We start from the raw sequence: 25,655 nt of genomic DNA on the forward strand, positions 1-25,655 counted from the left end.
CTATATATTTTGTACCATTTGAGAACTAATTCCCTGAGATCTGGATATTCTTTGGAAATTCATTCATTTATTTTTATCTTTTTAGGGTTTACTGCCAGGGCCCAGGTCTGGCAGTACTGCTCTAGTATGTCCAGGCTCTGCTGTAGGCCATGTTCTGTGGGGGTTTACTGCCAGGGCCCAGGTCTGACAGTACTGCTGTAGTATGTCCAGGCTCTGCTGTAGGCCATGTGCTGTGGGGGTTTACTGTCAGGGCCCAGGTCTGCAGTACTGCTCTAGCAGATCCAGGCTCTGCTGTAGGCCATGTACTGTGGGGGTTTACTGCCAGGGCCCAGGTCTGGCAGTACTGCTCTAGCAGGTCCAGGCTCTGCTGTAGGTCATGTGCTGTGGGGGTTTACTGCCAGGGCCCAGGTCTGGCAGTACTGCTCTAGCAGGTCCAGGCTCTGCTGTAGGCCATGTACTGTGGGTGTTTACTGCCCGGGCCCAGGTCTGGCAGTACTGCTCTAGTAGGTCCAGGCTCTGCTGTAGGCCATGTGCTGTGGGGGTTTACTGCCAGGGCCCAGGTCTGACAGTACTGCTCTAGTAGGTCCAGGCTCTGCTGTAGACCATGTGCTGTGGGGGTTTACTGCCAGGGCCCAGGTCTGGTAGTACTGTTCTAGCAGGTCCAGGCTCTGCTGTAGGCCATGTGCTGTGGGGGTTTACTGCCAGGGCCCAGGTCTGGCAGTACTGCTCTAGCAGGTCCAGGCTCTGCTGTAGGCCATGTGCTGTGGGGGTTTACTGCCAGGGCCCAGGTCTGGCAGTACTGTTCTAGCAGGTCCAGGCTCTGCTGTAGGCCATGTGCTGTGGGGGTTTACTGCCAGGGCCCAGGTCTGGCAGTACTGCTCTAGCAGGTCCAGGCTCTGCTGTAGGCCATGTGCTGTGGGGGTTTACTGCCAGGGCCCAGGTCTGGCAGTACTGCTCTAGCAGGTCCAGGCTCTGCTGTAGGCCATGTGCTGTGGGGGTTTACTGCCAGGGCCCAGGTCTGGCAGTACTGCTCTAGCAGGTCCAGGCTCTGCTGTAGGCCATGTGCTGTGGGGGTTTACTGCCAGGGCCCAGGTCTGGCAGTACTGCTCTAGCAGGTCCAGGCTCTGCTGTAGGCCATGTGCTGTGGGGGTTTACTGCCAGGGCCCAGGTCTGGCAGTACTGCTCTAGTAGGTCCAGGCTCTGCTGTAGGCCATGTGCTGTGGGGGTTTACTGCCAGGGCCCAGGTCTGGCAGTACTGCTCTAGCAGGTCCAGGCTCTGCTGTAGGCCATGTGCTGTGGGGGTTTACTGTCAGGGCCCAGGTCTGGTAGTACTGTTCTAGCAGGTCCAGGCTCTGCTGTAGGCCATGTACTGTGGGTGACAGAAGGCACAGGTCATCTGCCAAGAGCAGACGTTTAACCTCTGAATTGTGGACACAAGTGGCTGAGGATTTTTCTAGAATTGTGGCCAGTTCGTTGATATAAATATTAAAGAGTGCAGGGATCAGATTTTGTTTATTTATTTTATTTTTTATTTAGTTCACCTTTATTTAACCAGGTAGGCAAGTTGAGAACAAGTTCTCATTTACAATTGCGACCTGGCCAAGATAAAGCAAAGCAGTTCGACACATACAACAACACAGATTTACACATAGAGTAAAACAAACATACAGTCAATAATACAGTAGAAAAATAATCTGTATACGATGTGAGCAAATGAGGTGAGATAAGGGAGGTAAAGGTAAAAAAAGGCCATGGTGGCGAAGTAAATACAATATAGCAAGTAAAACACTGGAATGGTAGATTTGCAGTGGAAGAATGTGCAAAGTAGAGAGAAATAATGGGGTGCAAATGAGCTAAATAAATAAATACAGTAGGGGGAGAGGTAGTTTGGGCAAAATTATAGATGGGCTATGTACAGGTGCATTAATCTGTGAACTGCTCTGACAGCTGGTGCTTAAAGCTAGTGAGGGAGATAAGTGTTTCCAGTTTCAGAGATTTTTGCAGTTTGTTCCAGTCATTGGCAGCAGAGAACTGGAAGGAGAGGCGGCCAAAGGAGGAATTGGCTTTGGGGGTGACCAGTGAGATATACCTGCTGGAGCGCATGCTACGGGTGGGTGCTATGGTGACCAGTGAGCTGAGATAAGGCGGGGCTTTACCTAGCAAAGACTTGTAGATGACCTGGAGCCATTGGGTTTGGCGACGAGTATGAAGCGAGGGCCAGCCAATGAGAGCGTACAGGTCGCAGTGGTGGGTAGTATATGGGGCTTTGGTGACAAAACTAATGGCACTGTGATTGCATCCAATTTGCTGAGTAGAGTGTTTTGGAGGCCATTTTGTAAATGACGTCGCCGAAGTCGAGGATCGGTGGGATGGTCAGTTTTACGAAGGTACGTTTGGCAGCATGAGTGAAGGAGGCTTTGCTGTGAAATATGAAGCCGATTCTAGATTTAATTTTGGATTGGAGATGCTTAATGTGAGTCTGGAAGTAGAGTTTACAGTCTAACCAGACACCTAGGTATTTGTAGTTGTCCACATATTCTAAGTCAGAGCCGTCCAGAGTAGTGATGTTGGACAGGCGGGCAGGTGCAGGCAGCGATCGGTTGAAGAGCATGCATTTAGTTTTACTTGCATTTAAGAGCAGTTGGAGGCCACGGAAGGAGAGTTGTATGGCATTGAAGCTCGTCTGGAGGGTTGTTAACACAGTGTCCAAAGAAGGGCCAGAAGTATACAGAATGGTGTCGTCTGCGTAGAGGTGGATCAGAGAATCACCAGCAGCAAGAGCGACATCTTTCATGTATACAGAGAAGAGAGTCGGCCCGAGAATTGAACCCTGTAGCACCCCCATAGACTGCCAGAGGTCTGGACAACAGGCCCTCCGATTTGACATACTGAACTCTATCTGAGAAGTATTTGGTGAACCAGGCGAGGCAGTCATTTGAGAAACCAAGGCTGTTGAGGCTGCCAATAAGAATGTTGTGATTGACAGAGTCGAAAGCCTTGGCCAGGTCCATGAATACAGCTGCACAGTAATGTCTCTTATCGATGGCGGTTATGATGTCCTTTAGAACATTGCAGCGTGGCGGAGGTGCACCCGTGACCGGCTCTGAAACCAGATTGCATAGCGGAGAAGGTACGGTGGGATTCGAAATGGTCGTGAATCTGTTTGTTAACTTGGCTTTCGAAGACCTTTAGAAAGGCAGGGTAGGATCGATATAGGTCTGTTGCAGTTTGATAAATCTGATCCTTACTGTTTTGATGTTTTTCAATTTTGCCCTCTGTAGTGGATATTTTAATCAATAATGAGGAGAGACAAGGTCAATCAATCACCAATCAGGATATTAACTTTATTAAAATAACTTATCGATAAGGGGGCTGGTCACAATACAGTCACACAGAGTGAATAGAGCCATCCCTTCACATGGTTCATATTAGATACACATTCCCCTATGGAAACAGTGTTCCCTTCTGATCTCATTTGCCCTATTCTCTTTCTGATATTCTACATAGCAACAGTGACATGTGATAGGCAAGCCAGACTTCTCCCCTTCTGGACCCCAGGTGACTGAGGCCCATATGAGGCAGGAAGTGCAGCTGCCAACACCAGAGTCTGACGGGATACATTATAATAACAATAGTTCAACAGTTCAATCATATAAGCATATTCTGCAGAAAATTAAGATGTCTTATTTAAGTTACTTAGCTAATTCTGATTCTCCTACCAAAGGTTTTGGAAAATCTTGTTAATAATCAACTGACTGGCTTTCTTGATGTCTATAGTATTCTCTCTGGTATGCAATCTGGTTTCCACTCAGGTTATGGATGTGTCATTGCAACCTTAAAGGTCCTCAATGTCGCCATTGCTGTGATTCTAAGCAGTGTTGTGCTGCTATTTTCATTGACTTGGCCAAAGCTTTTGATATGGTAGACCATTCCATTCTTGTGAGCCGGCTAAGGAGTATTGGTGTCTCTGAGGGGTGTCTCTAAAAGGCCAGCATCCCGTAGTCGCCTCTTCACTCTTTACGTTTTGCGGGTACTATTTAATGAAGCTGTCAGTTGAGGACTTGTGAGGGGTCTGTTTCTCAAACTAGATACTCTAGTGTACTTGTCCTCTTGCTCAGTTGTGCACCGGGGCCTCCCACTCCTCTTTCTATTCTGGTTAGGGACAGTTTGCGCTGTTCTGTGAAGGGAGTAGTACACAGCGTTGTATGAGATCTTCAGTTTCTTGGCAATTTCTCGCATGAAATAGCCTTTATTTCTCAGAACAAGACTAGACTGATGAGTTTCAGAAGAAGGTCTTTGTTTCTTTTGTGCACCATTATACATATGTGTGACCAAACCCCTAACCACCCGCAAGAAAGGAAGTCTATAGCTTCAACCGCTCTCTTTGGGTAGGTAGGAACTGAAATTCACTAACATCAGGAGGCTCCCAAACAGCGATGCACGTCCCACATATAGTCCCATTATGTCAGCCAGTTGGTTTTATCCAACATGACATGAATATGTGGCAACATTACTTTTCACAGAACACGTTCATACCAAGCTGAGCGCTCTGTATGTTAATCCCCATAATGTTTACCCTACCCCACAACTGCTTTACTGATGGCTGAAAATTTTAGCCTGCTACATTTGCAGCCTCACCCAAATACTTATCCAGGCAGCCAGCTAACCTAACCAGCCAGCCACCTCAACTAGCTAGCCACGTGCCAGCCAGCTAACCTAACCAGCCAGCCACCTCAGCTAGCTAGCCACGTGCCAGCCAGCTAACCTAACCAGCCAACCACCTCAGCTAGCTAGCCACGTGCCAGCCAGCTAACCTAACCAGCCAGCCACCTCAGCTAGCTAGCCACGTGCCAGCCAGCTGCCTATTAGTCATATAACCAGAATGCTAACCGCCAAGTTAACAAATCCACCATGCCCCTCGTACCAATTAACTACATTATGTCACTGAATAACAAATAAACATGGATGACGTTAGCTAGTTAGCTTAGCAATAGTTGTGTCCATCTTACTAGTTAAGATGGGTCTTCATGCGAATGGGTATCCAAGGAAGGAGGGGGGCTGTCTGTTTCTTCCGTCTGAAGTGGGGAGAATCTGGAGGAATGAGGGGCGATGACTGGGATCCTTCTCTTGTTTGACGTGGTCGAAGGATTTGGTGGTGGTGCGTGCATATGTATTCACTCCCTTTGCTATGAAGCATCTAAATAAGATCTGGTGGAACCAATTACCTTCAGAAGACACATACTTAGTTAAATGAAGTCCACCTGCGTGCAATCTAAGTGTCACATGATCTGTCACATGATATCAGTGTTCTGAAAGGCCCCAGAGTCTGCAACACCAGGGGCACCACCAAGCAAGCGGCACCATGAAGACAAAGGAGCTCTCCAAACAGGTCAGGGACAAAGTTGTGGAGATGTACAGATCAGGGTTGGGTTATAAAAACATATCTGAAACTTTGAACATCCCATAGAGCACCATGAAACCCATTATTAAAAAATGGAAATAATATGGCACCACAACAAACCTCCCAAGAGACGGCCGCCCACCAAAAAACTCCCAGACAAGGCAAGGAGGGATTTCAGTATGGTTTCGTTGCTGTAGTCTGGGTAGAATGCCAGATTGGATCTCCCATGTCTCGGTGGATTCTCCAGGGCTCTGGTTCAGGATATCCACTTGGTCCTCATATCTTAACAGGCAGAATATGAGGGGACGGGGGCGGCCAGGGTTTTTATTGCCACTGTAGATTCGGTGTGCCCGTTGAATTTCAATCTTCCTCCCTTGTAGCAACAGTATCCATTTTGGTAGATTCTCCTGAAGAAAACATTTTGGGTCAGAACCCTCTGTCGTTTCTTCCAGGCCCACCAGACGTATGCTCAGTCTCTTCTCTCTGTCTTCAAGCGACATAATTTTCTCCCGCAGTTGTTTCACTGCATCTCGGCAGGTGGCTATGACGTCTGTAGAAGTCCTGCTGCTAACCTGCATCTCATCACAGCACTGCTCCAGAGACTTGCATTTGACAGATTGACTGGCCAGGTCATTTGAGAGTTTTAAGATAGACGTGTTGGAGGCTTTCACCACATCTTTAATTAATGTAATTTCCCCCAGAAAGCAGTTCCTCCAGGGATTCCTTAACTGCTTGTTTGCCCATTACCTGCATCGAAGTTTGTTGTTGATTCAGAGCCTTCAATACGGGGCAGTGTATCCTCGCTGGTCTTAGTTGGCTCGGTTTCTTTCTTTGTTTTGGACGCTTTTAGGCTTCCCTGTGCCATATTTGAGTGTCCTCGGTCACGTAGGTCCATGATATTAAGCATTTTGAATGTTCAGAGGCCCAGTTGTCAGGAATTTATGACGGATTTTGGACTTTTGATACAGTACTCAGAACTACACGTGCATCTCTGCCAAAAGGCCACCAGATGTCCCCAATATCATTTATTTATTTATCCCAGCCCCCGCAGGATGCCTTTTGCCTTTTGGTAGGCCGTCATTGTAAATAATAATTTTTTCTTAACTGACTTGCCTAGTTAAATAAAGGTAAAAATATAATCGCTGCCAAACGTGCTTCAACAAAGTTCTGAGTAAAGGGTCTGAATACTTATGTGATATTTAATTATATTACTGTAATAAATTCGCCAAAATGTCTAAACTCAATATATTGTTGATGTTTTTTACTGCTAGATTGATTATTTACTGTGAGTGGATGTGGTGTCCAGAAAGTTATCTAAGTTTTGGTTACTGGTTGTTTTCTTGTATTCTTCTATTTTGGACCTATCTGTATGAATGTCTGATGTTGTACAGCTGACTGGGCTGTGGATTTCTGATGTTGTACAGCTGACTGGGCTGTGGATTTCTGATGTTGTACAGGTTACTGGGCTGTGAATGTCTGATGTTGTTCAGCTTACTGGGCTGTGAATGTCTGATGTTGTACAGCTGACTGGGCTGTGGATGTGTGGTTGTTGCCATGTTTGTTCTTTTGAGGAACAATGTAATTTGGCTGTGATCAGACAGGGGTGTTAGTGGTATTTCACCCAATAGATATTGCAGTTTATCAAGTTGGATTTTTTTTCTCCAATTCTTTGTGGATCTGTGTACTCTGAGGGAAATATGTTTCTCTAATATGGTCATACTTTTGTCAGGCGGTTAGGAAGTGCAGCTCAGTTTCCACCTCATTTTGAGGCTTTGTTCACACTGCCCAGTCTTCTCTAGAGAGTGTTGGGGAATAATCAGAATTGGTTGGTAACATAGGTAAGATGTTTTATATTCATCATATGTTTGTAAGTTACTTCTCATCAGAATGTTATTTTTGTATAATACTGTGGCGGAGTTTCAGTATCTATGTCAAGACTAAGTTGTTTGGCCCGGAGAGAGGGGAGAGGTCAAGCGTGTATCTCTTGGCTCCACAATGTCTGTGTGCCAGTCTGTGTGTCTCTGTGACCTTGTCAAGATAGGATGGATTTGATATATGCCTGTTGATATGTAGGATTTGTTTATGGTTCTGAGTTTGAGAAGAGAACATCGTTTAGGAGACAAAGCTGAACGATAAATTATGCCTATGCTGTCTCACTATGTGTCTTTGCTATAAAGGATCTCAGTTGAAATGTGTGAGGAACTCTCAGAGAATTCATTAATAGACACTGAATTGATCTGAGAGTCACAGGGTTGTGATAGAGCTCATATAATTAAAAATGGACTTTGTGATAACTAACTCTGACTTGTGTGTGGTTTGCTCTCATGATTTGGTAAATAGAGGAAATGTCCACGACAAGAGCCAGGCCTGTCTACTGCAGCCTTTCTCAATAGCAAGGCTATGCTCACTGAGTCTGTACATAGTCAAAGCTTTCCTTAAGTTTGGGTCAGTCACAGTGGTCAGGTATTTTGCCACTGTCTACACTCTTTTTAGGGCCAAATGGCATTCTAGTTTGCTCTGTTTTTTTTGTTAATTACTTGACACATTGGAAATAATTATATTTTTGTTTTCTTGTGATTTGGTTGTGTCTACTGGGGCTCTGTGAGGTCTGTTTGTGTTTGTGAACAGAGCCCCAGAACCAGCTTGCTTCAGGTACTCTTATCCAGGTTCATCTCTCTGTAGGTGATGGCTTTGTTATGGAAGGTTTGGGAATCGCTTCCTTTTAGGTGGTTGTAGAATTTAACGGCTCTTTTCTGGATTTTAATAATTAGCCGGTATCGGCCTTATTCTGCTCTTCATTTTGGGTCATCCCAACTTTGATTGCCCTTTTGTTGTTTACACTGATGCAAGTGATGTTGGACTTGGTGCTGTCCTAGTCCAACAGACTGGACTTGGCACTGAAGAAGTGCTAGCATTTGCCAGTCGGACATTGAATGGAACAGAACGGAACTACTCCACAACCGAGCAAGAGTGCCTTGCAGTTGTCTGGGCTTTGGAGAAGTGGAGGTACTACCTGGAGGGAAGACACTTCACTGTGGTCACTGACCATTCCTCCCTTGTGTGGGTGTTCAAGACCAACAAACCAAGTACCAGACTCATAAGATGGGCTCTACGGTTGCAAGAGTTCACCTTTGCAGTAGAATACAGGAAAGGAAAATACAACACTGTTCCAGATGCCTTGTCCAGAGCTCCTTCTTGTGATAACGGTGGCCCTCATCTTACATGTGCTACTGTCCTGTCAAGCAGTCGAGACCCACCCAAAACTGACTTTCCCATCTCTGATGAGGCCATATGGAAAGCCCAACAGGATGATCCAGAAGTACAGGCTTTGTACCAGACTATCCTGGAAGATGGAGAAAAGATGGTCAATCCTACCACAAAGCTGACCATCATTGAAGACAAAGTCTACTGTGTTGTACAACTACCCCACAGAACCCTCTACCAAATGTACATACCTGAAACTCTACGCCTACAACTGCTTCAACATTTCCATGAAGACCCATTAGCTGGTCATTTGGGCAGGTTCAAAACCTACAAGCGGTTGCAAGCGTTACTGTACTGGCCACATCTGAGCATGGATGTGAAGTCACACATCCGAAATTGTCAGATTTGTCAAATGTACAAACCAGAAGGTAGAAAGCCTGCTGGCAAGTTGCAGCGAATGGTGGTTACCCGACCTTGCAAAATGTTAGGAGTGGATGTGATGGGTCCATTTCCTAGAAGCTCCAATCAGAATGTGTACATGCTTGTTTTTGTTGATTACTATTCAAAGTGGGTGGAGCTCTTTTCCCTGCGTCAGGCCACAGCAAGGACCGTCTCTAACATCCTTACGAAAGAGATCCTGACTCGCTGGGGAGTGCCTGATTACATCCTGTCTGATCGAGGTTCCCAATTTGTCTCTGATCTTTTTGAGGAGACATGCCAAAGCTGGAGCCTGAGACAGAAGTTGACCACGGCCTATCACCCACAGCCCACCTCACTGAGAGAGTAAATCGAACCTTGAAGACAATGATTGCTTCCTATGTAGGGACCCAGCACAAACACTGGGACAAGCACCTTCACGAGTTTTGATTTGCCCTGAATTCTGCTGCGCAAGAGTCCACTGGAGTCACACCTGCAGAGCTGAACCTAAGTTGTCCCCTTCGAGGACCCTTGGATATGGTGCTACAGCCCCAGGAGGTTACTCCAGACGCTGCTTGCTATGACCAGGTAGTCCATCTCCACGACTTGAGAGCTCTTGTCTCAAAGAACATGATCCAGGCTCGACTCAAGCAGAAGATAAATTATGATAAGAACAGACGAGACATGCAGTTCCAGCTTCGTGATCGGGTGTGGCTTCGCTCTCATCCTTACTCGAAAGCTGAACAATTCTTCTCGGCCAAGCTCGCTCCTAAATGGCAAGGACCATATAGGATTGTGGAGCAGATGGGCCCTTTGAACTACCGAGTGGTGAAAGAGGACACAGGTGAAGATATGCACGTTGTCCATGTCTCACGCCTTAAGGCCTGTTACCCCTCGACTGATGAATTGGAGGAAATTGAGCGCCACAAGGTCCTGGATATGTTTGAAGAGGAAAGTGAGGAGACTTTTCTCGGATTCCCAGACCCAGAAGTCTCACACCTTAAGGCCTGTGACCCCTCAGCTGAGGAGCGTGAGCTCCAAAAAGTCATTAATATTTTTGTAGAGGAAAGTGATGAGGAGACCTTTCTCGGTTTCCCCGACCAAGATGTGCCTTCCAGTGCAATGGTCGGCTTTTTCCAGGGGAGGGGGTGTGTGACGGCCCTGAATTTTTCTGAACCGTCTCAGTGCTTCTCCTTCCAATAGGGCGCTTCCCCTTCAATTCCCAATTAAATAGTGCTTCTCCTTCCAATAGGGCGCTTCCCCTTCAATTCCCAATTAAATAGTGCTTCTCCTTCCAATAGGGCGCTTTCCCTTTAATTCCCAAATAAATAGCAGCATCAGCTGCGCAAAAGTGGGGTTGTGATGGAGACGTGAATGAGGATGTGTTCAACCCTCAGTTCCGAAGCTTCTCTATTCCGTTTGTTGCCGTTAAACGTGTGTTTTGTAGCCTAAGAGAGTTTACCCAGGATCGGACCCACTCTTTGCGTCCGTGGACTACACCTCTCCGTTCTTCGTGACCTTTCTCCGCTGGAGATCTGTTGGCGGATTGGATTGTCTGACTGACCGACTGACTACGATATTTCATTTGTTTTGATGTGAGGTATACTGTGATGATTTGTGTAGTTAGGTGTAGGGGAGGACTTAGTTAGAGTTGATAGGCTTTATATTGTTTGTATGATTAATACTGGGTTTACGCTACACTGAATGAACGGACAAACATGGCGTGACAAAAGTCACTTGAGTTCCCTGAACTCCTTTACCGGGCTGGACTCTTTTTAGGCCCGAGGTACAGGACATTTCTGGAGGAACCAGAACTCATTGTGTTATATTATTATATGTGTGTGTAATCATTGATGTTGCTAATACAACCCACGCAAAATAATATAGTTGTTTTTGAAGTTCTTTCCAATGTTTTAAGGGTTTATGAAAAGTTTATTTCCATCCTGACTTTTACATGAGTCCTTTGTATTGGTGTAGACTTGACGGACCAGATGGGACTCATTCCCTCCCAAACCAAAAGGAGAAACCAATGTTTTCTCTGGTAGGCACAACCTACCTGGCACCCCTATAAATAATAACCTCAAGTCAAAACCGTTACAGCATGCAGACTCTCAATTTGGTGTTTGTCCCATTTTGTGAATTTTTGGTTGGTGTGCAGACCCCAGACCTCACAACCATAAAGGGCAATGGGTTCTATAACTGATTCAAGTAGTTTTTAGCAATTTGATGTTCCTTTTGATGGCATAGAAGACCCTTCTTGCCTTGTCTCAGATCGTTAGCTGCTTTGTGGAAATGACCTGTGGCGCTGATGTTTAGGCCTGTGTATGTATATATATATATTTTTTTTTTTGTGTGCTCTAGGGCAACGGTGTCTAGATGGAATTTGTGGTCCTGGCAACTGGACCATGTTTCGAACACCATTATTTTTGTCTTACTGAGATTTACTCTCAGGGCCCAGGTCTGGCAGAATCTGTGCAGAATATCTAGGTGCTGCTGTAGGCCCTCCTTGGTTGGTGACAGAAGTACCAGATCATCAGCAAACAGTAGACTTTTGACTTCAGATTCTAGTAGGGTGAGGCCGGGTGCTGCTGACTGTTGTAGTGCCCGCGACAATTCGTTGATATACATGTTGAAGAGGGTGGGGCTTAAGCTGCATCCCTGTCTCACCTCACGGCCCTGTGGGAAGAAATGTGTTTTATGTTTTCCCCCATCAAATCAACTGTACAGTGCCTTGCGAAAGCATTCGGCCCCCTTGAACTTTGCGACCTTTTGCCACATTTCAGGCTTCAAACATAAAGATATAAAACTGTATTTTTTTTGTGAAGAATCAACAACAAGTGGGACACAGTCATGAAGTGGAACGACATTTATTGGATATTTCAAACTTTTTTAACAAATCAAAAACTGAGAAATTGGGCGTGCAAAATTATTCAGCCCCTTTACTTTCAGTGCAGCAAACTCTCTCCAGAAGTTCAGTGAGGATCTCTGAATGATCCAATGTTGACCTAAATGACTAATGATGATAAATACAATCCACCTGTGTGTAATCAAGTCTCCGTATAAATGCACCTGCACTGTGATAGTCTCAGAGGTCCGTTAAAAGCGCAGAGAGCATCATGAAGAACAAGGAACACACCAGGCAGGTCCGAGATACTGTTGTGAAGAAGTTTAAAGCCGCATTTGGATACAAAAAGATTTCCCAAGCTTTAAACATCCCAAGGAGCACTGTGCAAGCGATAATATTGAAATGGAAGGAGTATCAGACCACTGCAAATCTACCAAGACCTGGCCGTCCCTCTAAACTTTCAGCTCATACAAGGAGAAGACTGATCAGAGATGCAGCCAAGAGGCCCATGATCACTCTGGATGAACTGCAGAGATCTACAGCTGAGGTGGGAGACTCTGTCCATAGGACAACAATCAGTCGTATATTGCACAAATCTGGCCTTTATGGAAGAGTGGCAAGAAGAAAGCCATTTCTTAAAGATATCCAGAAAAAGTGTTGTTTAAAGTTTGCCACAAGCCACCTGGGAGACACACCAAACATGTGGAAGAAGGTGCTCTGGTCAGATGAAACCAAAATTGAACTTTTTGGCAACAATGCAAAACGTTATGTTTGGCGTAAAAGCAACACAGCTGAACACACCATCCCCACTGTCAAACATGGTGGTGGCAGCATCATGGTTTGGGCCTGCTTTTCTTCAGCAGGGACAGGGAAGATGGTTAAAATTGATGGGAAGATGGATGGAGCCAAATACAGGACCATTCTGGAAGAAAACCTGATGGAGTCTGCAAAAGACCTGAGACTGGGACGGAGATTTGTCTTCCAACAAGACAATGATCCAAAACATAAAGCAAAATCTACAATGGAATGGTTCAAAAATAAACATATCCAGGTGTTAGAATGGTCAAGTCAAAGTCCAGACCTGAATCCAATCGAGAATCTGTGGAAAGAACTGAAAACTGCTGTTCACAAATGCTCTCCATCCAACCTCATTGAGCTCGAGCTGTTTTGCAAGGAGGAATGGGAAAAAAATTCAGTCTCTCGATGTGCAAAACTGATAGAGACATACCCCAAGCGACTTACAGCTGTAATCGCAGCAAAAGGTGGCGCTACAAAGTATTAACTTAAGGGGGCTGAATAATTTTGCACGCCCAATTTTTCAGTTTTTGATTTGTTAAAAAAGTTTGAAATATCCAATAAATGTCGTTCCACTTCATGATTGTGTCCCACTTGTTGTTGATTCTTCACAAAAAAATACAGTTTTATATCTTTATGTTTGAAGCCTGAAATGTGGCAAAAGGTCGCAAAGTTCAAGGGGGCCGAATACTTTCGCAAGGCACTGTATTTATATAGCCCTTCTTACATCAACTGATATCTCAAAGTGCTGTACACAAACCCAGCCTAAAACAGCAAGCAATGCAGGTGTAGAAGCACGGTGGCTAGGAAAAACTCCCTAGAAAGGCCCAACTCTAGAGTGTTGAAAACGGCAGCTCTGGGGACAGGTAGCACGTCCGGTGAACAGGTCAGGATTCCATAGCCACAGGCAGAACAGTTGAAACTGGAGCAGCAGCATGGCCAGGGGACAGCAAGGAGTTAGAGAGAGAGAGAGAGAGAGAGAGAGACTCTCTCGCCAAGTTTAGACCTTGTGTAAACATTTTGTCCAGGAAGTTGTATAAAAGGGAACGAGTTTGTTGTTGCCTAATTGTTTTTTGGTATCTTTTCACACTACTTTCCTTCCATCTATAGCATTTCTTAATATTATTCAGTTATTTTGGCTTTGATGTGTCACGATTGAGTATTGCTCTGTTCAAGTAGACTGATTTTGCTGTGATCTGATTGAGGTGTCAGTGGGCTCACTGTGAACGCTCTGAGAGACTCTGGGTTGAGGTCAGTGATAAAGTAGTCTACAGTACTACTGCCAAGAGATGAGCTATAGGTGTACCTACCATAGGAGTCTCTTCGAAGTCTACCATTGACTATGTACATACCCAGCGTGTGACAGAGCCGCAGGAGTTGTGACCCATTTTTTTTGGTTATATTGTCGTAGTATTGTCTAGTGGGGCATATGGGGGAGGGAATGCTGTCATATCTCTGTCTCCAGAGTACCTGACAATCGGGCTGTTTTTTCTCTCAATTTCAATTTAAGGTCTTATTTGCATGGGAAACATATGTTATCATTGCCAAAGCAAGTGAAGTAGATAATAAATAAATGTCAAATAAACAATACAAATGAACAGTAAACATTACACTTACGTACCTGAATATTGGTCTGTTCTCGCTCTCTCTCTCTCTCTCTCCAGAGTACCTGACCATCGGGCTGTGCTCAGTGAGTCGTCCTAAAGGCAGCTATCTGATCTCCACCTTGTCCTCCATCTTCTCCCGCTCCTCCCTGGCAGAGCTAAACTCCATGTTGGTGGTGGTACTGCTGACAGACTTCGATGCCCAATGGAGAGCGACCACGCTGGGCGAGATTACAGCTAACTTCCCCTCCCAGCTGAAGGCAAACCAGCTACTGGTGGTACATGTCCCCAAGCAGTACTACCCACCAATAACAGGTACACACGCAGTATCAACACTAATACAACTACACACACAGTACTACCCACTAATACAGGTACACACAGTACTACCCACTAATACAGGTACACACACAGTACTACCATCCAGAAGTGGGACCAAGTCGTTATTTTACAAGTCACAAGTAAGTCTCAAGTCTCAGCACTCAAATATCAAGTCAAGTGTCAAGTCCTAAACTTTGAGTTTCGAGTTTCTAAGTTATAATATGCTCTTCACCAAATGTAATACCATTTAATATTTTTAATGAGTAATAGTTAGTATATTACATTTACGCAAATCATGAATGCTTTAAAAATATGTATTTGTATTATTTTCCATGGAAATACATGGGTAGCCGTGAGAAAGAATACTGTAACAAGTCTAGCGTCAGACCACTCTGCACTGCCACGCCCAACTTTTTCCCAGATGGCACAATTTGATTGGCTGCTGTCCGATTCAAACTGTAATCCGTTAAATGAAGAGTTGATGCGCTTCACACTTTTTTAATAGCATGACTTTTAATATTTGGGCTTGGGGAGGGTTGGGGAGGCTTGGGCAGAGTTGGGGAGGCTTGGGGAGGGTATCAAGTTAGTTTGAGTCAAAAGGTTCAAGGTCAAGTCAGGAGTCATTGGTGTTAATGTCAAAGTCAAGTTGCAAGTCATCATATTTGTGACTCGAGTCCAAGTCAAGTCAAGAGTCATTGGTGTTAATGTCAAAGTCAAGTTGTAAGTCATCATATTTGTGACTCGAGTCCAAGTCATGTGACTCAAGTCCACACTTCTGCTACCCACTAATACAGGTACACCATATAAACACACACACACCTATATACACACACCTTATAAACACACTCAGATTGTAACACCGCTTATATGCTCTGTTGGTCGGTCGGTCAGTTGGTTAGTTGGTTGGTTGGTTGGTTGGTCAGATGGTTAACTAGTTGTTTCTATATTCTAGGCCTGAAAAGGAACTTTAACGACAAGGCTGACCGTGTGACCTTCCGCTCCAAACAGAACGTTGACTATAGCTTCCTGATTCAGTTCTGCACTGGGCGGAGCCTGCACTACCTGCAGCTGGAGGACGACGTCTCCTGCTCGCATCACTTCCTGTCCGCCATCAGGGGGCGTGTCCAGCAAATGGAAGTGCCCTGGGCCACGTTAGAGTTCTCAGCGCTGGGCTACATTGGGAAGCTGTACCACTCAGAACACCTCCCCCTCCTCTCACGCTTCCTCTTCCTGTTCTACCAGGAAATGCCCTGCGACTTCCTGTTCAGTCACTTCCGGGTGCTTTTGACACAGAGCGAGGTGATCCGCTTCACACCCTCACTGTTTCAACACACAGGCTCATACTCGTCCTTCCTGGGGACCTTCAACAAGCTGAAGGATGACGACTACGAGGATCTCTACACCAACCCTGCTGCTGACGTCTATAGTGACATACCAGGTAGAAACACACACACCGTGCAGTGTGAAAAGGCCTCATAAGGACCCTGTGGTGACTCTGGTCTGGTCTCCTGGTTGATATCTAACCTGTATCTCTGTCTGTATCTCTCTCTAGTCTATAAGGACCATGTGGTGACTCTGGTCTGGTCTCCTGGTTGATATCTAACCTGTATCTCTGTCTGTATCTCTCTCTAGTCTATAAGGACCATGTGGTGACTCTGGTCTGGTCTCCTGGTTGATATCTAACCTGTATCTCTGTCTGTATCTCTCTCTAGTCTATAAGGACCATGTGGTGACTCTGGTCTGGTCTCCTGGTTGATATCTAACCTGTATCTCTGTCTGTATCTCTCTCTAGTCTATAAGGACCATGTGGTGACTCTGGTCTGGTCTCCTGGTTGATATCTAACCTGTATCTCTGTCTGTATCTCTCTCTAGTCTATAAGGACCATGTGGTGACTCTGGTCTGGTCTCCTGGTTGATATCTAACCTGTATCTCTGTCTGTATCTCTCTCTAGTCTATAAGGACCATGTGGTGACTCTGGTCTGGTCTCCTGGTTGATATCTAACCTGTATCTCTGTCTGTATCTCTCTCTAGTCTATAAGGACCATGTGGTGACTCTGGTCTGGTCTCCTGGTTGATATCTAACCTGTATCTCTGTCTGTATCTCTCTCTAGTCTATAAGGACCATGTGGTGACTCTGGTCTGGTCTCCTGGTTGATATCTAACCTGTATCTGTCTGTATCTCTCTCTAGTCTATAAGGACCATGTGGCAGCCATGGCCTGGTCTCCTGGTACTGGAACCTTCTTCTGGGGGCGGAGTCCCTCTTCAGGGAACCACCTAACCGTCACCTTCAAACATCCTGTTGTGGTTACCTCCATTACCGTGGTGACTGGTTCAGCAGAGGGTCGTGATCGGTTGGCATCTGCGACCGTAGAACTGGGTCTCCACCCGGTAACCGAGAAGACTGGGTCGGGGACAACATGCCAAGAGTTCTATAACGTGGGGGATCTGCAGGGAGGCAGGATGGACATGACGGACGTACACAAGAAGAGATTTGGCCACGCCTCTTCCTGTCTGAAGATAAGAGTCACAGCCAAACAGAATGACTGGGTTATCATCAAGAAGATCAGGATTACTACAAAGGAGGAATGAACACTCTGAAAACACACACAGACACACACTCACTAAACACACACACACACACACACACACACACACACACACACACACACACACTCACTCACTCACTCACTCACTCACTGAACAGACACACACACTCACTGAACAGACACACACACACACACTCACTGAACAGACACACACACACACACTCACTGAACAGACACACACACACACACACACACACACACACACACACACACTCACTGAACAGACACACACACACACACACTCACTGAACAGACACACACACACACACACACTCACTGAACAGACACACACACACACACACACACACACACTCACTGAACAGACACACACACACACACACACACACACACACACACACACACACACACACACACACACTCACTGAACAGACACACACACACACACACACACACACACTCACTGAACAGACACACACACACACACACTCACTGAACAGGCACACACACACACACACACACACACACACCCTCACTAAACACACACACACACACACACACACACTCACTGAACAGGCACACACACACTCACTGAACCGGCACACACACACACACACACACACACACACACACACACACACACACTCACTGAAAAGACACACACACACACACTCACTGAAAAGACACACACACACACACTCACTGAACAGGCACACACACACTCACTGAACAGGCACACACACACACACACACACACTCACTGAACAGACACACACTGAATGTAGCTGGTGATGTGATGTGGTCTGATCCTGTTGGAATGACTCTAGCCCCGTCTGTTGTAACAAGTCTAGCGTCAGACCGGGGTTCAGATCCCGCCAGTTACACACACACACACACACACACAAGCCTTGTCTCTGATTTTCTATTTAAATCAGGACTACGCTACAGAACTGAGACTAGACCACTCAATAAGTGGTCAGATGACACTGATGCTACGCTACAGGACTGAGACTAGACCACTCAATAAGTGGTCAGATGACACTGATGCTACGCTACAGGACTGAGACTAGACCACTCAATAAGTGGTCAGATGACACTGATGCTACGCTACAGGACTGAGACTAGACCACTCAATAAGTGGTCAGATGACGCTGATGCTACGCTACAGGACTGAGACTAGACCACTCAATAAGTGGTCAGATGACGCTGACGCAACGCTACAGGACTGAGACTAGACCACACAATAAGTGGTCAGGTGACACTGATGCTACGCTACAGGACTGAGACTAGACCACTCAATAAGTGGTCAGATGACACTGATGCTACGCTACAGGACTGAGACTAGACCACTCAATAAGTGGTCAGATGACACTGCTGCTACGCTACAGGACTGAGACTAGACCACTCAATAAGTGGTCAGATGACGCTGATGGTACGCTACAGGACTGAGACTAGACCACTCAATAAGTGGTCAGATGACACTGATGCTACGCTACAGGACTGAGACTAGACCACTCAATAAGTGGTCAGATGACACTGATGGTACGCTACAGGACTGAGACTAGACCACTCAATAAGTGGTCAGATGACACTGATGCTACGCTACAGGACTGAGACTAGACCACTCAATAAGTGGTCAGATGACGCTGATGCTACGCTACAGGACTGTTTTGCTAAAGTGATGCCTTGGAACTGGGAAACAGATACCGTATTTTGGAAGAGTTGGAGGTCTCTGCCAGGTGTCACCCATCTTCCCCACTTATGTCTGTGCCAGTTCGTCTTGTTTGTCAAGCTTACCAGCACCTGTCCTGTCAGCTCCTGTCTTTTCCCAGCCTCTCTTTTTGTCATCCTCTGGGTTTTGACCCTTGCCTGTCCTGAGCCTGTACCCACTCCACCTGACCACTCTGCCTGTCCTGACCCTGTACCAGCCGCCTGACCACTCTGCCTGTCCTGACCCTGTACCAGCCGCCTGACCACTCTGCCTGTCCCTGACCCTGACCCTGCCTGTCCCTGACCCTGCCTGTCCCTGACCCTGAGCCTGCCTGTCCCTGAGCCTGCCTGTCCCTGACCCTGAGCCTGCCTGTCCCTGACCCTGAGCCTGCCTGTCCATGACCCTGAGCCTGCCTGTCTCTGATCCTGCCTGCCGTCCTGTACCTTTGCTCCTACTCTGGATTATCGACCCCTGCCTGTCCTGACCCTGTACCAGCCGCCTGACCACTCTGCCTGTCCCTGAGCCTGCCTGTCCCTGACCCTGCCTGTCCCTGACACTGAGCCTGCCTGTCCCTGACCCTGAGCCTGCTTGTCCCTGTCCCTGAGCCTGCCTGTCCCTGACCCTGAGCCTGCCTGTCCCTGACCCTGAGCCTGCCTGTCCCTGACCCTGAGCCTGCCTGTCCCTGACCCTGAGCCTGCCTGTCTCTGATCCTGCCTGCCGTCCTGTACCTTTGCTCCTACTCTGGATTATCGACCCCTGCCTGCCTTGTCTTCTGACTGCCCCTGTTACAATAAACATTGTTACTTCACACAGTCTGCACTTGGGCCTTACCTTGATACTTGATCATATCTGAATCCTGTCTGTGTGTCTCTGTTCCAGACTCAGATGTTCTGTTAGCTGGGTATAATGTCTACAGACAGAGTGGGTTGGGTAGAGGTAGACTCAGATGTTCTGTTAGCTGGATATAATGACAGAGTGGGTAGAGGTAGACTCAGATGTTCTGTTAGCTGGGTATAATGACAGAGTGGGTAGAGGTAGACTCAGATGTTCTGTTAGCTGGGTATAATGACAGAGTGGGTAGAGGTAGACTCAGATGTTTTGTTAGCTGGGTATAATGACATAGTGGGTAGAGGTGGACTCAGATGTTCTGTTAGCTGGGTATAATGTCTACAGACAGAGTGGGTTGGGTAGAGGTAGACTCAGATGTTCTGTTAGCTGGGTATAATGACAGAGTGGGTAGAGGTAGACTCAGATGTTCTGTTAGCTGGGTATAATGACATAGTGGGTAGAGGTGGACTCAGATGTTCTGTTAGCTGGGTATAATGACAGAGTGGGTAGAGGTAGACTCAGATGTTCTGTTAGCTGGGTATAATGTCTACAGAGCAGACAGAGTGGGTGGAGGTATTGTCATATATGTTAAATGCAACCTAGATGTCACTGTGTCCATTTCAACTTCTGTTCTAAAGAGTATGAATGCTGAGTTCAACATTTTATTTCACCTTTAATTAACAAGGTAAGCTAGTTGAGAACAAGTTCTCATTTGCAACTGTGACCTGGCCAAGATAAAGCAAAGCAATTTGACACAAACAACAACACAGAGTTACACATGGAATAACAAACATACAGTCAATAATACAGTAGAAAAGTCTATATACAGTGAGTGCAAATGAGGTAAGATAAGGGAGTTAAGGCAATAAATAGGCCATGGTGGCGAAGTAATTACAATATAGCAATTAAACACTGGAATGGTAGATCAGCAGAAGATGAATGTGCAGGTAGAGATACTGGGGTGCAAAGGAGCAAAATAAATAAATAAATAGATACCAGTATGGGGATGAGATAAGTAGATAGCCCATCTGTAAATCAATTCAAATGTATTTATATAGCCCTTCGTACATCAGCTGATATCTCAAAGTGCTGTACAGAAACCCAGCCTAAAACCCCAAACAGCAAGCAATGCAGGTGTAGAAGCACGGTGGCTAGGAAAAACTCCTTAGAAAGGCCAAAACCTAGGAAGAAACCTAGAGAGGAACCATGCTATGTGGAGTGGCCAGTCCTCTTCTGGCTGTGCCAGGTGGAGATTATAACAGAACATGGCCAAGATGTTCAAATGTTCATAAATGACCAGCATGGTCAAATAATAATAATCACAGTAGTTGTCGAGGGTGCAGCAAGTCAGCACCTCAGGAGTAAATGTCAGTTGGCTTTTCATAGCCGATCATTAAGAGTATCTCTATCACTCCTGCTGTCTCTAGAGAGTTGAAAACAGCAGGTCTGGGACAGGTAGCACATCCGGTGAACAGGTCAGGATTCCATAGCCGCAGGCAGAACAGTTGAAACTGGAGCAGCAGCACGGACAGGTGGACTGGGGACAGCAAGGAGTCATCATGTCAGGTAGTCCTGAAAGGAAGAGAGAAAGAAAGAAAAAAAGAGAGAGAAAGAAAGGGAGAAAGAGAGAATTAGAGAGAGCGTACTTAAATTCACACAGGACACCGGATAGGACAGGAGAAGTACTCCAGATATAACAAACTGACCCTAGCCCCCCGACACATAAACTACTGCAGCATAAATACTGGATGCTGAGACAAGAGGGGTCAGGAGACACTGTGGCCCCACCTGACGATACCCCCGGACAGGGCCAAACAGGCAGGATATAACCCCACCCACTTTGCCAAAGCACAGCCTCCACACCACTAGAGGGATAACTTCAACTACCAACTTACCATCCTGAGACAAGGCCGAGTATAGCCCACAAAGATCTCCGCGACGGCACAACCCAAGGGGGGGCGCCAACCCAGACAGGAGATCACGTCAGTGACTCAACCCACTCAAGTGACGCACCCCTCCTAGGGACGGCATGGAAGAGCACCAGTAAGCCAGTGACGCACCCCTCCTAGGGACAGTATGGAAGAGCACCAGTAAGTCAGTGACTCACCCCTCCTAGGGACGGCATGGAAGAGCACCAGTAAGCCAGTGACTCACCCCTCCTAGGGACGGCATGGAAGAGCACCAGTAAGTCAGTGACTCACCCCTCCTAGGGACGGCATGGAAGAGCACCAGTAAGCCAGTGACGCACCCCTCCTAGGGACAGTATGGAAGAGCACCAGTAAGTCAGTGACTCACCCCTCCTAGGGACGGCATGGAAGAGCACCAGTAAGCCAGTGACGCACCCCTCCTAGGGACAGTATGGAAGAGCACCAGTAAGTCAGTGACTCACCCCTCCTAGGGACGGCATGGAAGAGCACCAGTAAGCCAGTGACTCACCCCTCCTAGGGACGGCATGGAAGAGCACCAGTAAGCCAGTGACTCACCCCTCCTAGGGACGGCATGGAAGCGCACCAGTAAGCCAGTGACTCACCCCTCCTAGGGACGGCATGGAAGAGCACCAGTAAGCCAGTGACTCACCCCTCCTAGGGACGGCATGGAAGAGCACCAGTAAGCCAGTGACTCACCCCTCCTAGGGACATACAGTTCATATAAAGGAATCAGTCAATAGAAATGTATTAATTAGTCCCCAACCTATGGATTTCACATGACTGTGAAATTAATGCAGATATACATGTGTTGGTCAAAGATACCTTTAAAATAAAAGGTAGGGGTGTTGATCAGAAAACCAATCAGTATCTGCTGTGACCACCATTTTCTTCATACAGCGCAACACATCTCCTTCACATAGAATTGATCAGGCTGTTGATTGTGGCCTGTGGAATGTTGTCCCACTCCTCTTCAATGGGTGTGCGAAGTGAATATTGGAACACACTGTCGTACACGTCGATCCAGAGCATCCCAAACATGCTCAATGGGTGACATGTCTGGTGAGGATGCAGGCCATGGAAGAACTGGGACGTTTTCAGCTTCCAGGAATTGTGTACAGATCCTTGCGACATGGGGCCGTGAATTATCATGCTGAAACATGAGGAGATGGCAACAGATGAATGACACAACGATGGGCCTCAAGATCTCTTCATGGTTTCTCTGTACATTCAAATTGCCATCGATAAAATGTAATTGTGTCCGTAGCTTATGCCTGCCCATACCATAACCCCACCGGCACCAAGGGGCACTCTGTTCACAACGTTGACATCAGCAAACCGCTCGCCCGCTCAACGCCATACACGCTGTCTGCCATCTGCTCGGTACTGTTGAAACTGTGATACATCTGTGAAGAGCACACTTCTCCAGCGTGTCAGTGGTCATCGAAGGTGAGTATTTGCCCACTGAAGTCGGTTACGATGCTGAACTGCAGTCAGGTCAAGACCCTGGTGAGGACGACGAGCACGCAGATGAACTTCCCTAAGATGGTCTCAGATGATCCCTGAGCGTCGTTACATGTGGTCTGTGGTTGTCAAATCAAATCAAATTGTATTGGTCACGTGTTTAGCAGATGTTATTGTGGGTGTAGCGAAATGCTTGTGTTTCTAGCTCCAACAGTCCAGTAATATCTAACAAGTAATATCTAACAATTAGCATGAGGTTGTAAATAACAAGAACATTTCCCAGGACATAGACATATCTGATATTGGCAGAAAGCTTAAATTATTGTTAATCTAACTGCACTGTCCAATTTACAGTAGCTATTACAGTAAAATAATACCATTCTATTGTTTGAGGAGAGTGCACAGTTATGAACAGGAACATTTATTAAAAAAACAATTAGGAACTTGAAGCTTTCCACCTTCTCCACTGCAGTCTTGTCCCGTCGATGTGGATAGGGGGGTGCTCCCTCTGCTGTTTCCTGAAGTCCACGATCATCTCCTTTGTTTTATTGACATTGAGTGAGAGGTTATTTTCCTGGCATCACACCCTACAGGACCGTCAGCTCCTCCCTGTAGGGTGTCTCATCATTGTTGGTTATCAAGCCTACTACTGTTGTGTCGTCTGCAAACTTGATGATTGAGTTGGAGGCATGCGTGGCCATGCAGTCATTGGTGAACAGAAAGTAAAGGAGGGGGCTGAGCATGCACCCTTGTGGGGTCCCTGTATTGAGGATCAGTGAAGTGTAGATGTTGATTTCTACCTTCACCACCTGGGGGCGGCCCTTCAGGAAGTCCAGGACCCAGTTGCACAGGGTGGGGTTCAAACCCAGGGCCTCAAGCTTAATGATGAGCTTAGAGGGTACTATGGTGTTGAATGCTGAGCTGTAGTCCATGAACAGCATTATTACATAGGTATTCCTCTTGTCCAGATGGGATAGGGCAGTGTGCAGTGCGATGGCGATGGCGATTGCATCGTCTGTGGATCTATTGGGGCAGTATGCAAATTTAAGTGGGTCTAGGAATCTCAGGTAAGTTAGGTGATATGGTCCTTGACTAGTCTTTCAAAGCACTTCATGATGACAGAAGTGAGTGCTACAGGGCGATAGTCATTAGGTCAGTTATCTTTGCCTTCTTGGGTACAGGAACAATGGTGCCCATCTTGAAGCATGTGGGGACAACAGACTGAGATAGGGAGCGATTGAATATGTCCGTAAACACACCAGCCAGCTGGTCTGCGCATGCTCTGAAGATGCAGCCAGGGATACCATCTGGGACGGCAGCCTTGCGACGGTTAACACGTTTAAATGTTAAAAATTATTTACATTGGCTACGCAGACACGTCTCGTGTCTGAGCCGTTGAATTGCGACTCCACGTTGTCTCTATACTGATGTTTTGCCTGTTTGATTGCCTTGCGGAGTGAATAACTACATTGTTTATATTCGGCCATATCTCCAGTCACCTTGACATGGTTAAATGCACTGGTTCAATATTATTCTCAGAAGATTCCCGGAACATATCCCAGTCCACGTGATCGAAACAATCTTGAAGCGTGCATTCCGATTGGTCAGACCAGCGTTGAATAGTCCTTAGCATGGGCACTTCCTGTTTGAGTTTCTGCCTATAGGAAGGGTGGAGGAAAATAGAGTGGTTATCAGATTTGCCGAAGGGAAGGCGGGGAGGGCCTTGTAGGCATCCAGAAAGTTGGAGTAGCAGTGGTCAAGTGTTTTAGCAGCTCGAGTACTACAGTCAGTGTGTTGATAGAACTTCGGTAACGTTTTCCTCAAATTTGTTAAAATCCCCAGCTACAATAAATGCATCCTCAGGATATGTGGTTTCCAGTTCGCATAAAGTCCAGAGAAATTATTTTTAAAGGCAGTTGTGGTGTCGAATTGAGGGGGTATATACATGGCTGTGACTATAAAGGAAGATAATTATCTTGGGAGGTAATACGGTTGGCATTTGATTGTGAGGTATTCTAGGTTGGAGTGAACACAATTACTTGAGTTTCTGTATGTTATCACAATCACACCAGGAGTAGTTAATCATGAAACATACCCTTCTTCTTACCGGAGAGATATTTATTCCTGTCTGCGCGATGAACTGAGAACCCAACTGGCTGTATGGACTAAGACAGTATTTCCCGAGAGAGCCATGTTTCCATGAAACAGACTATGTTACGATACTTGATGTCTCTCTGGAAGGAGATCCTCGCCCTGAGCTCGTCAACTTTATTATCCAGAGACTGAACATTAGCGAGTAATATACTTGGAAGCGATAGGTTGTGTGCGCGCCTCCTGAGTCAGACTTGAAGTCCACTGCAAATACTTCTTCTCTGCCAGCTGTGTTTTGGATCAGCGTCTGGAATCAGTTAAATTGCCCTGGGGGTGCAGTTCAATTGCCCTGGGGATTCCTGTTTGTAATGTTGGTAAGGCTGGCGAGATACCGCCGCTCTGATATCCAAAAGTTCTTCCCGGTTGTACGTAAGAACACAAAAATGTTTTTCTTAGCAGCTAGAAGCATGGCAGCCCTATCTG

At 46.4% G+C, this 25,655-nt stretch overlaps 1 protein-coding gene across 2 annotated transcripts in view; it reads left to right on the forward strand.

The window, feature by feature from the left end:
* Positions 1-17,275, forward strand: part of LOC110492713 (alpha-1,3-mannosyl-glycoprotein 4-beta-N-acetylglucosaminyltransferase C) — a 36,881-nt gene extending 19,606 nt beyond the window's left edge. For both annotated transcript variants that reach the window (XM_036947841.1, XM_036947842.1), the window contains 3 exons: positions 14,327-14,581; positions 15,540-16,025; positions 16,778-17,275. In XM_036947841.1, coding sequence (XP_036803736.1) covers positions 14,327-14,581; positions 15,540-16,025; positions 16,778-17,178 — 1,142 coding nt within the window. In that variant the 3' untranslated portion in view covers positions 17,179-17,275. The remainder of the gene's footprint in view (positions 1-14,326; positions 14,582-15,539; positions 16,026-16,777) is intronic.
* Positions 17,276-25,655: the final 8,380 nt, after the last annotated feature.

This window comes from Oncorhynchus mykiss, chromosome 16, assembly GCF_013265735.2.
Source record: "Oncorhynchus mykiss isolate Arlee chromosome 16, USDA_OmykA_1.1, whole genome shotgun sequence".
In the NCBI taxonomy this organism is placed as follows: Eukaryota; Metazoa; Chordata; class Actinopteri; order Salmoniformes; family Salmonidae; genus Oncorhynchus; species Oncorhynchus mykiss.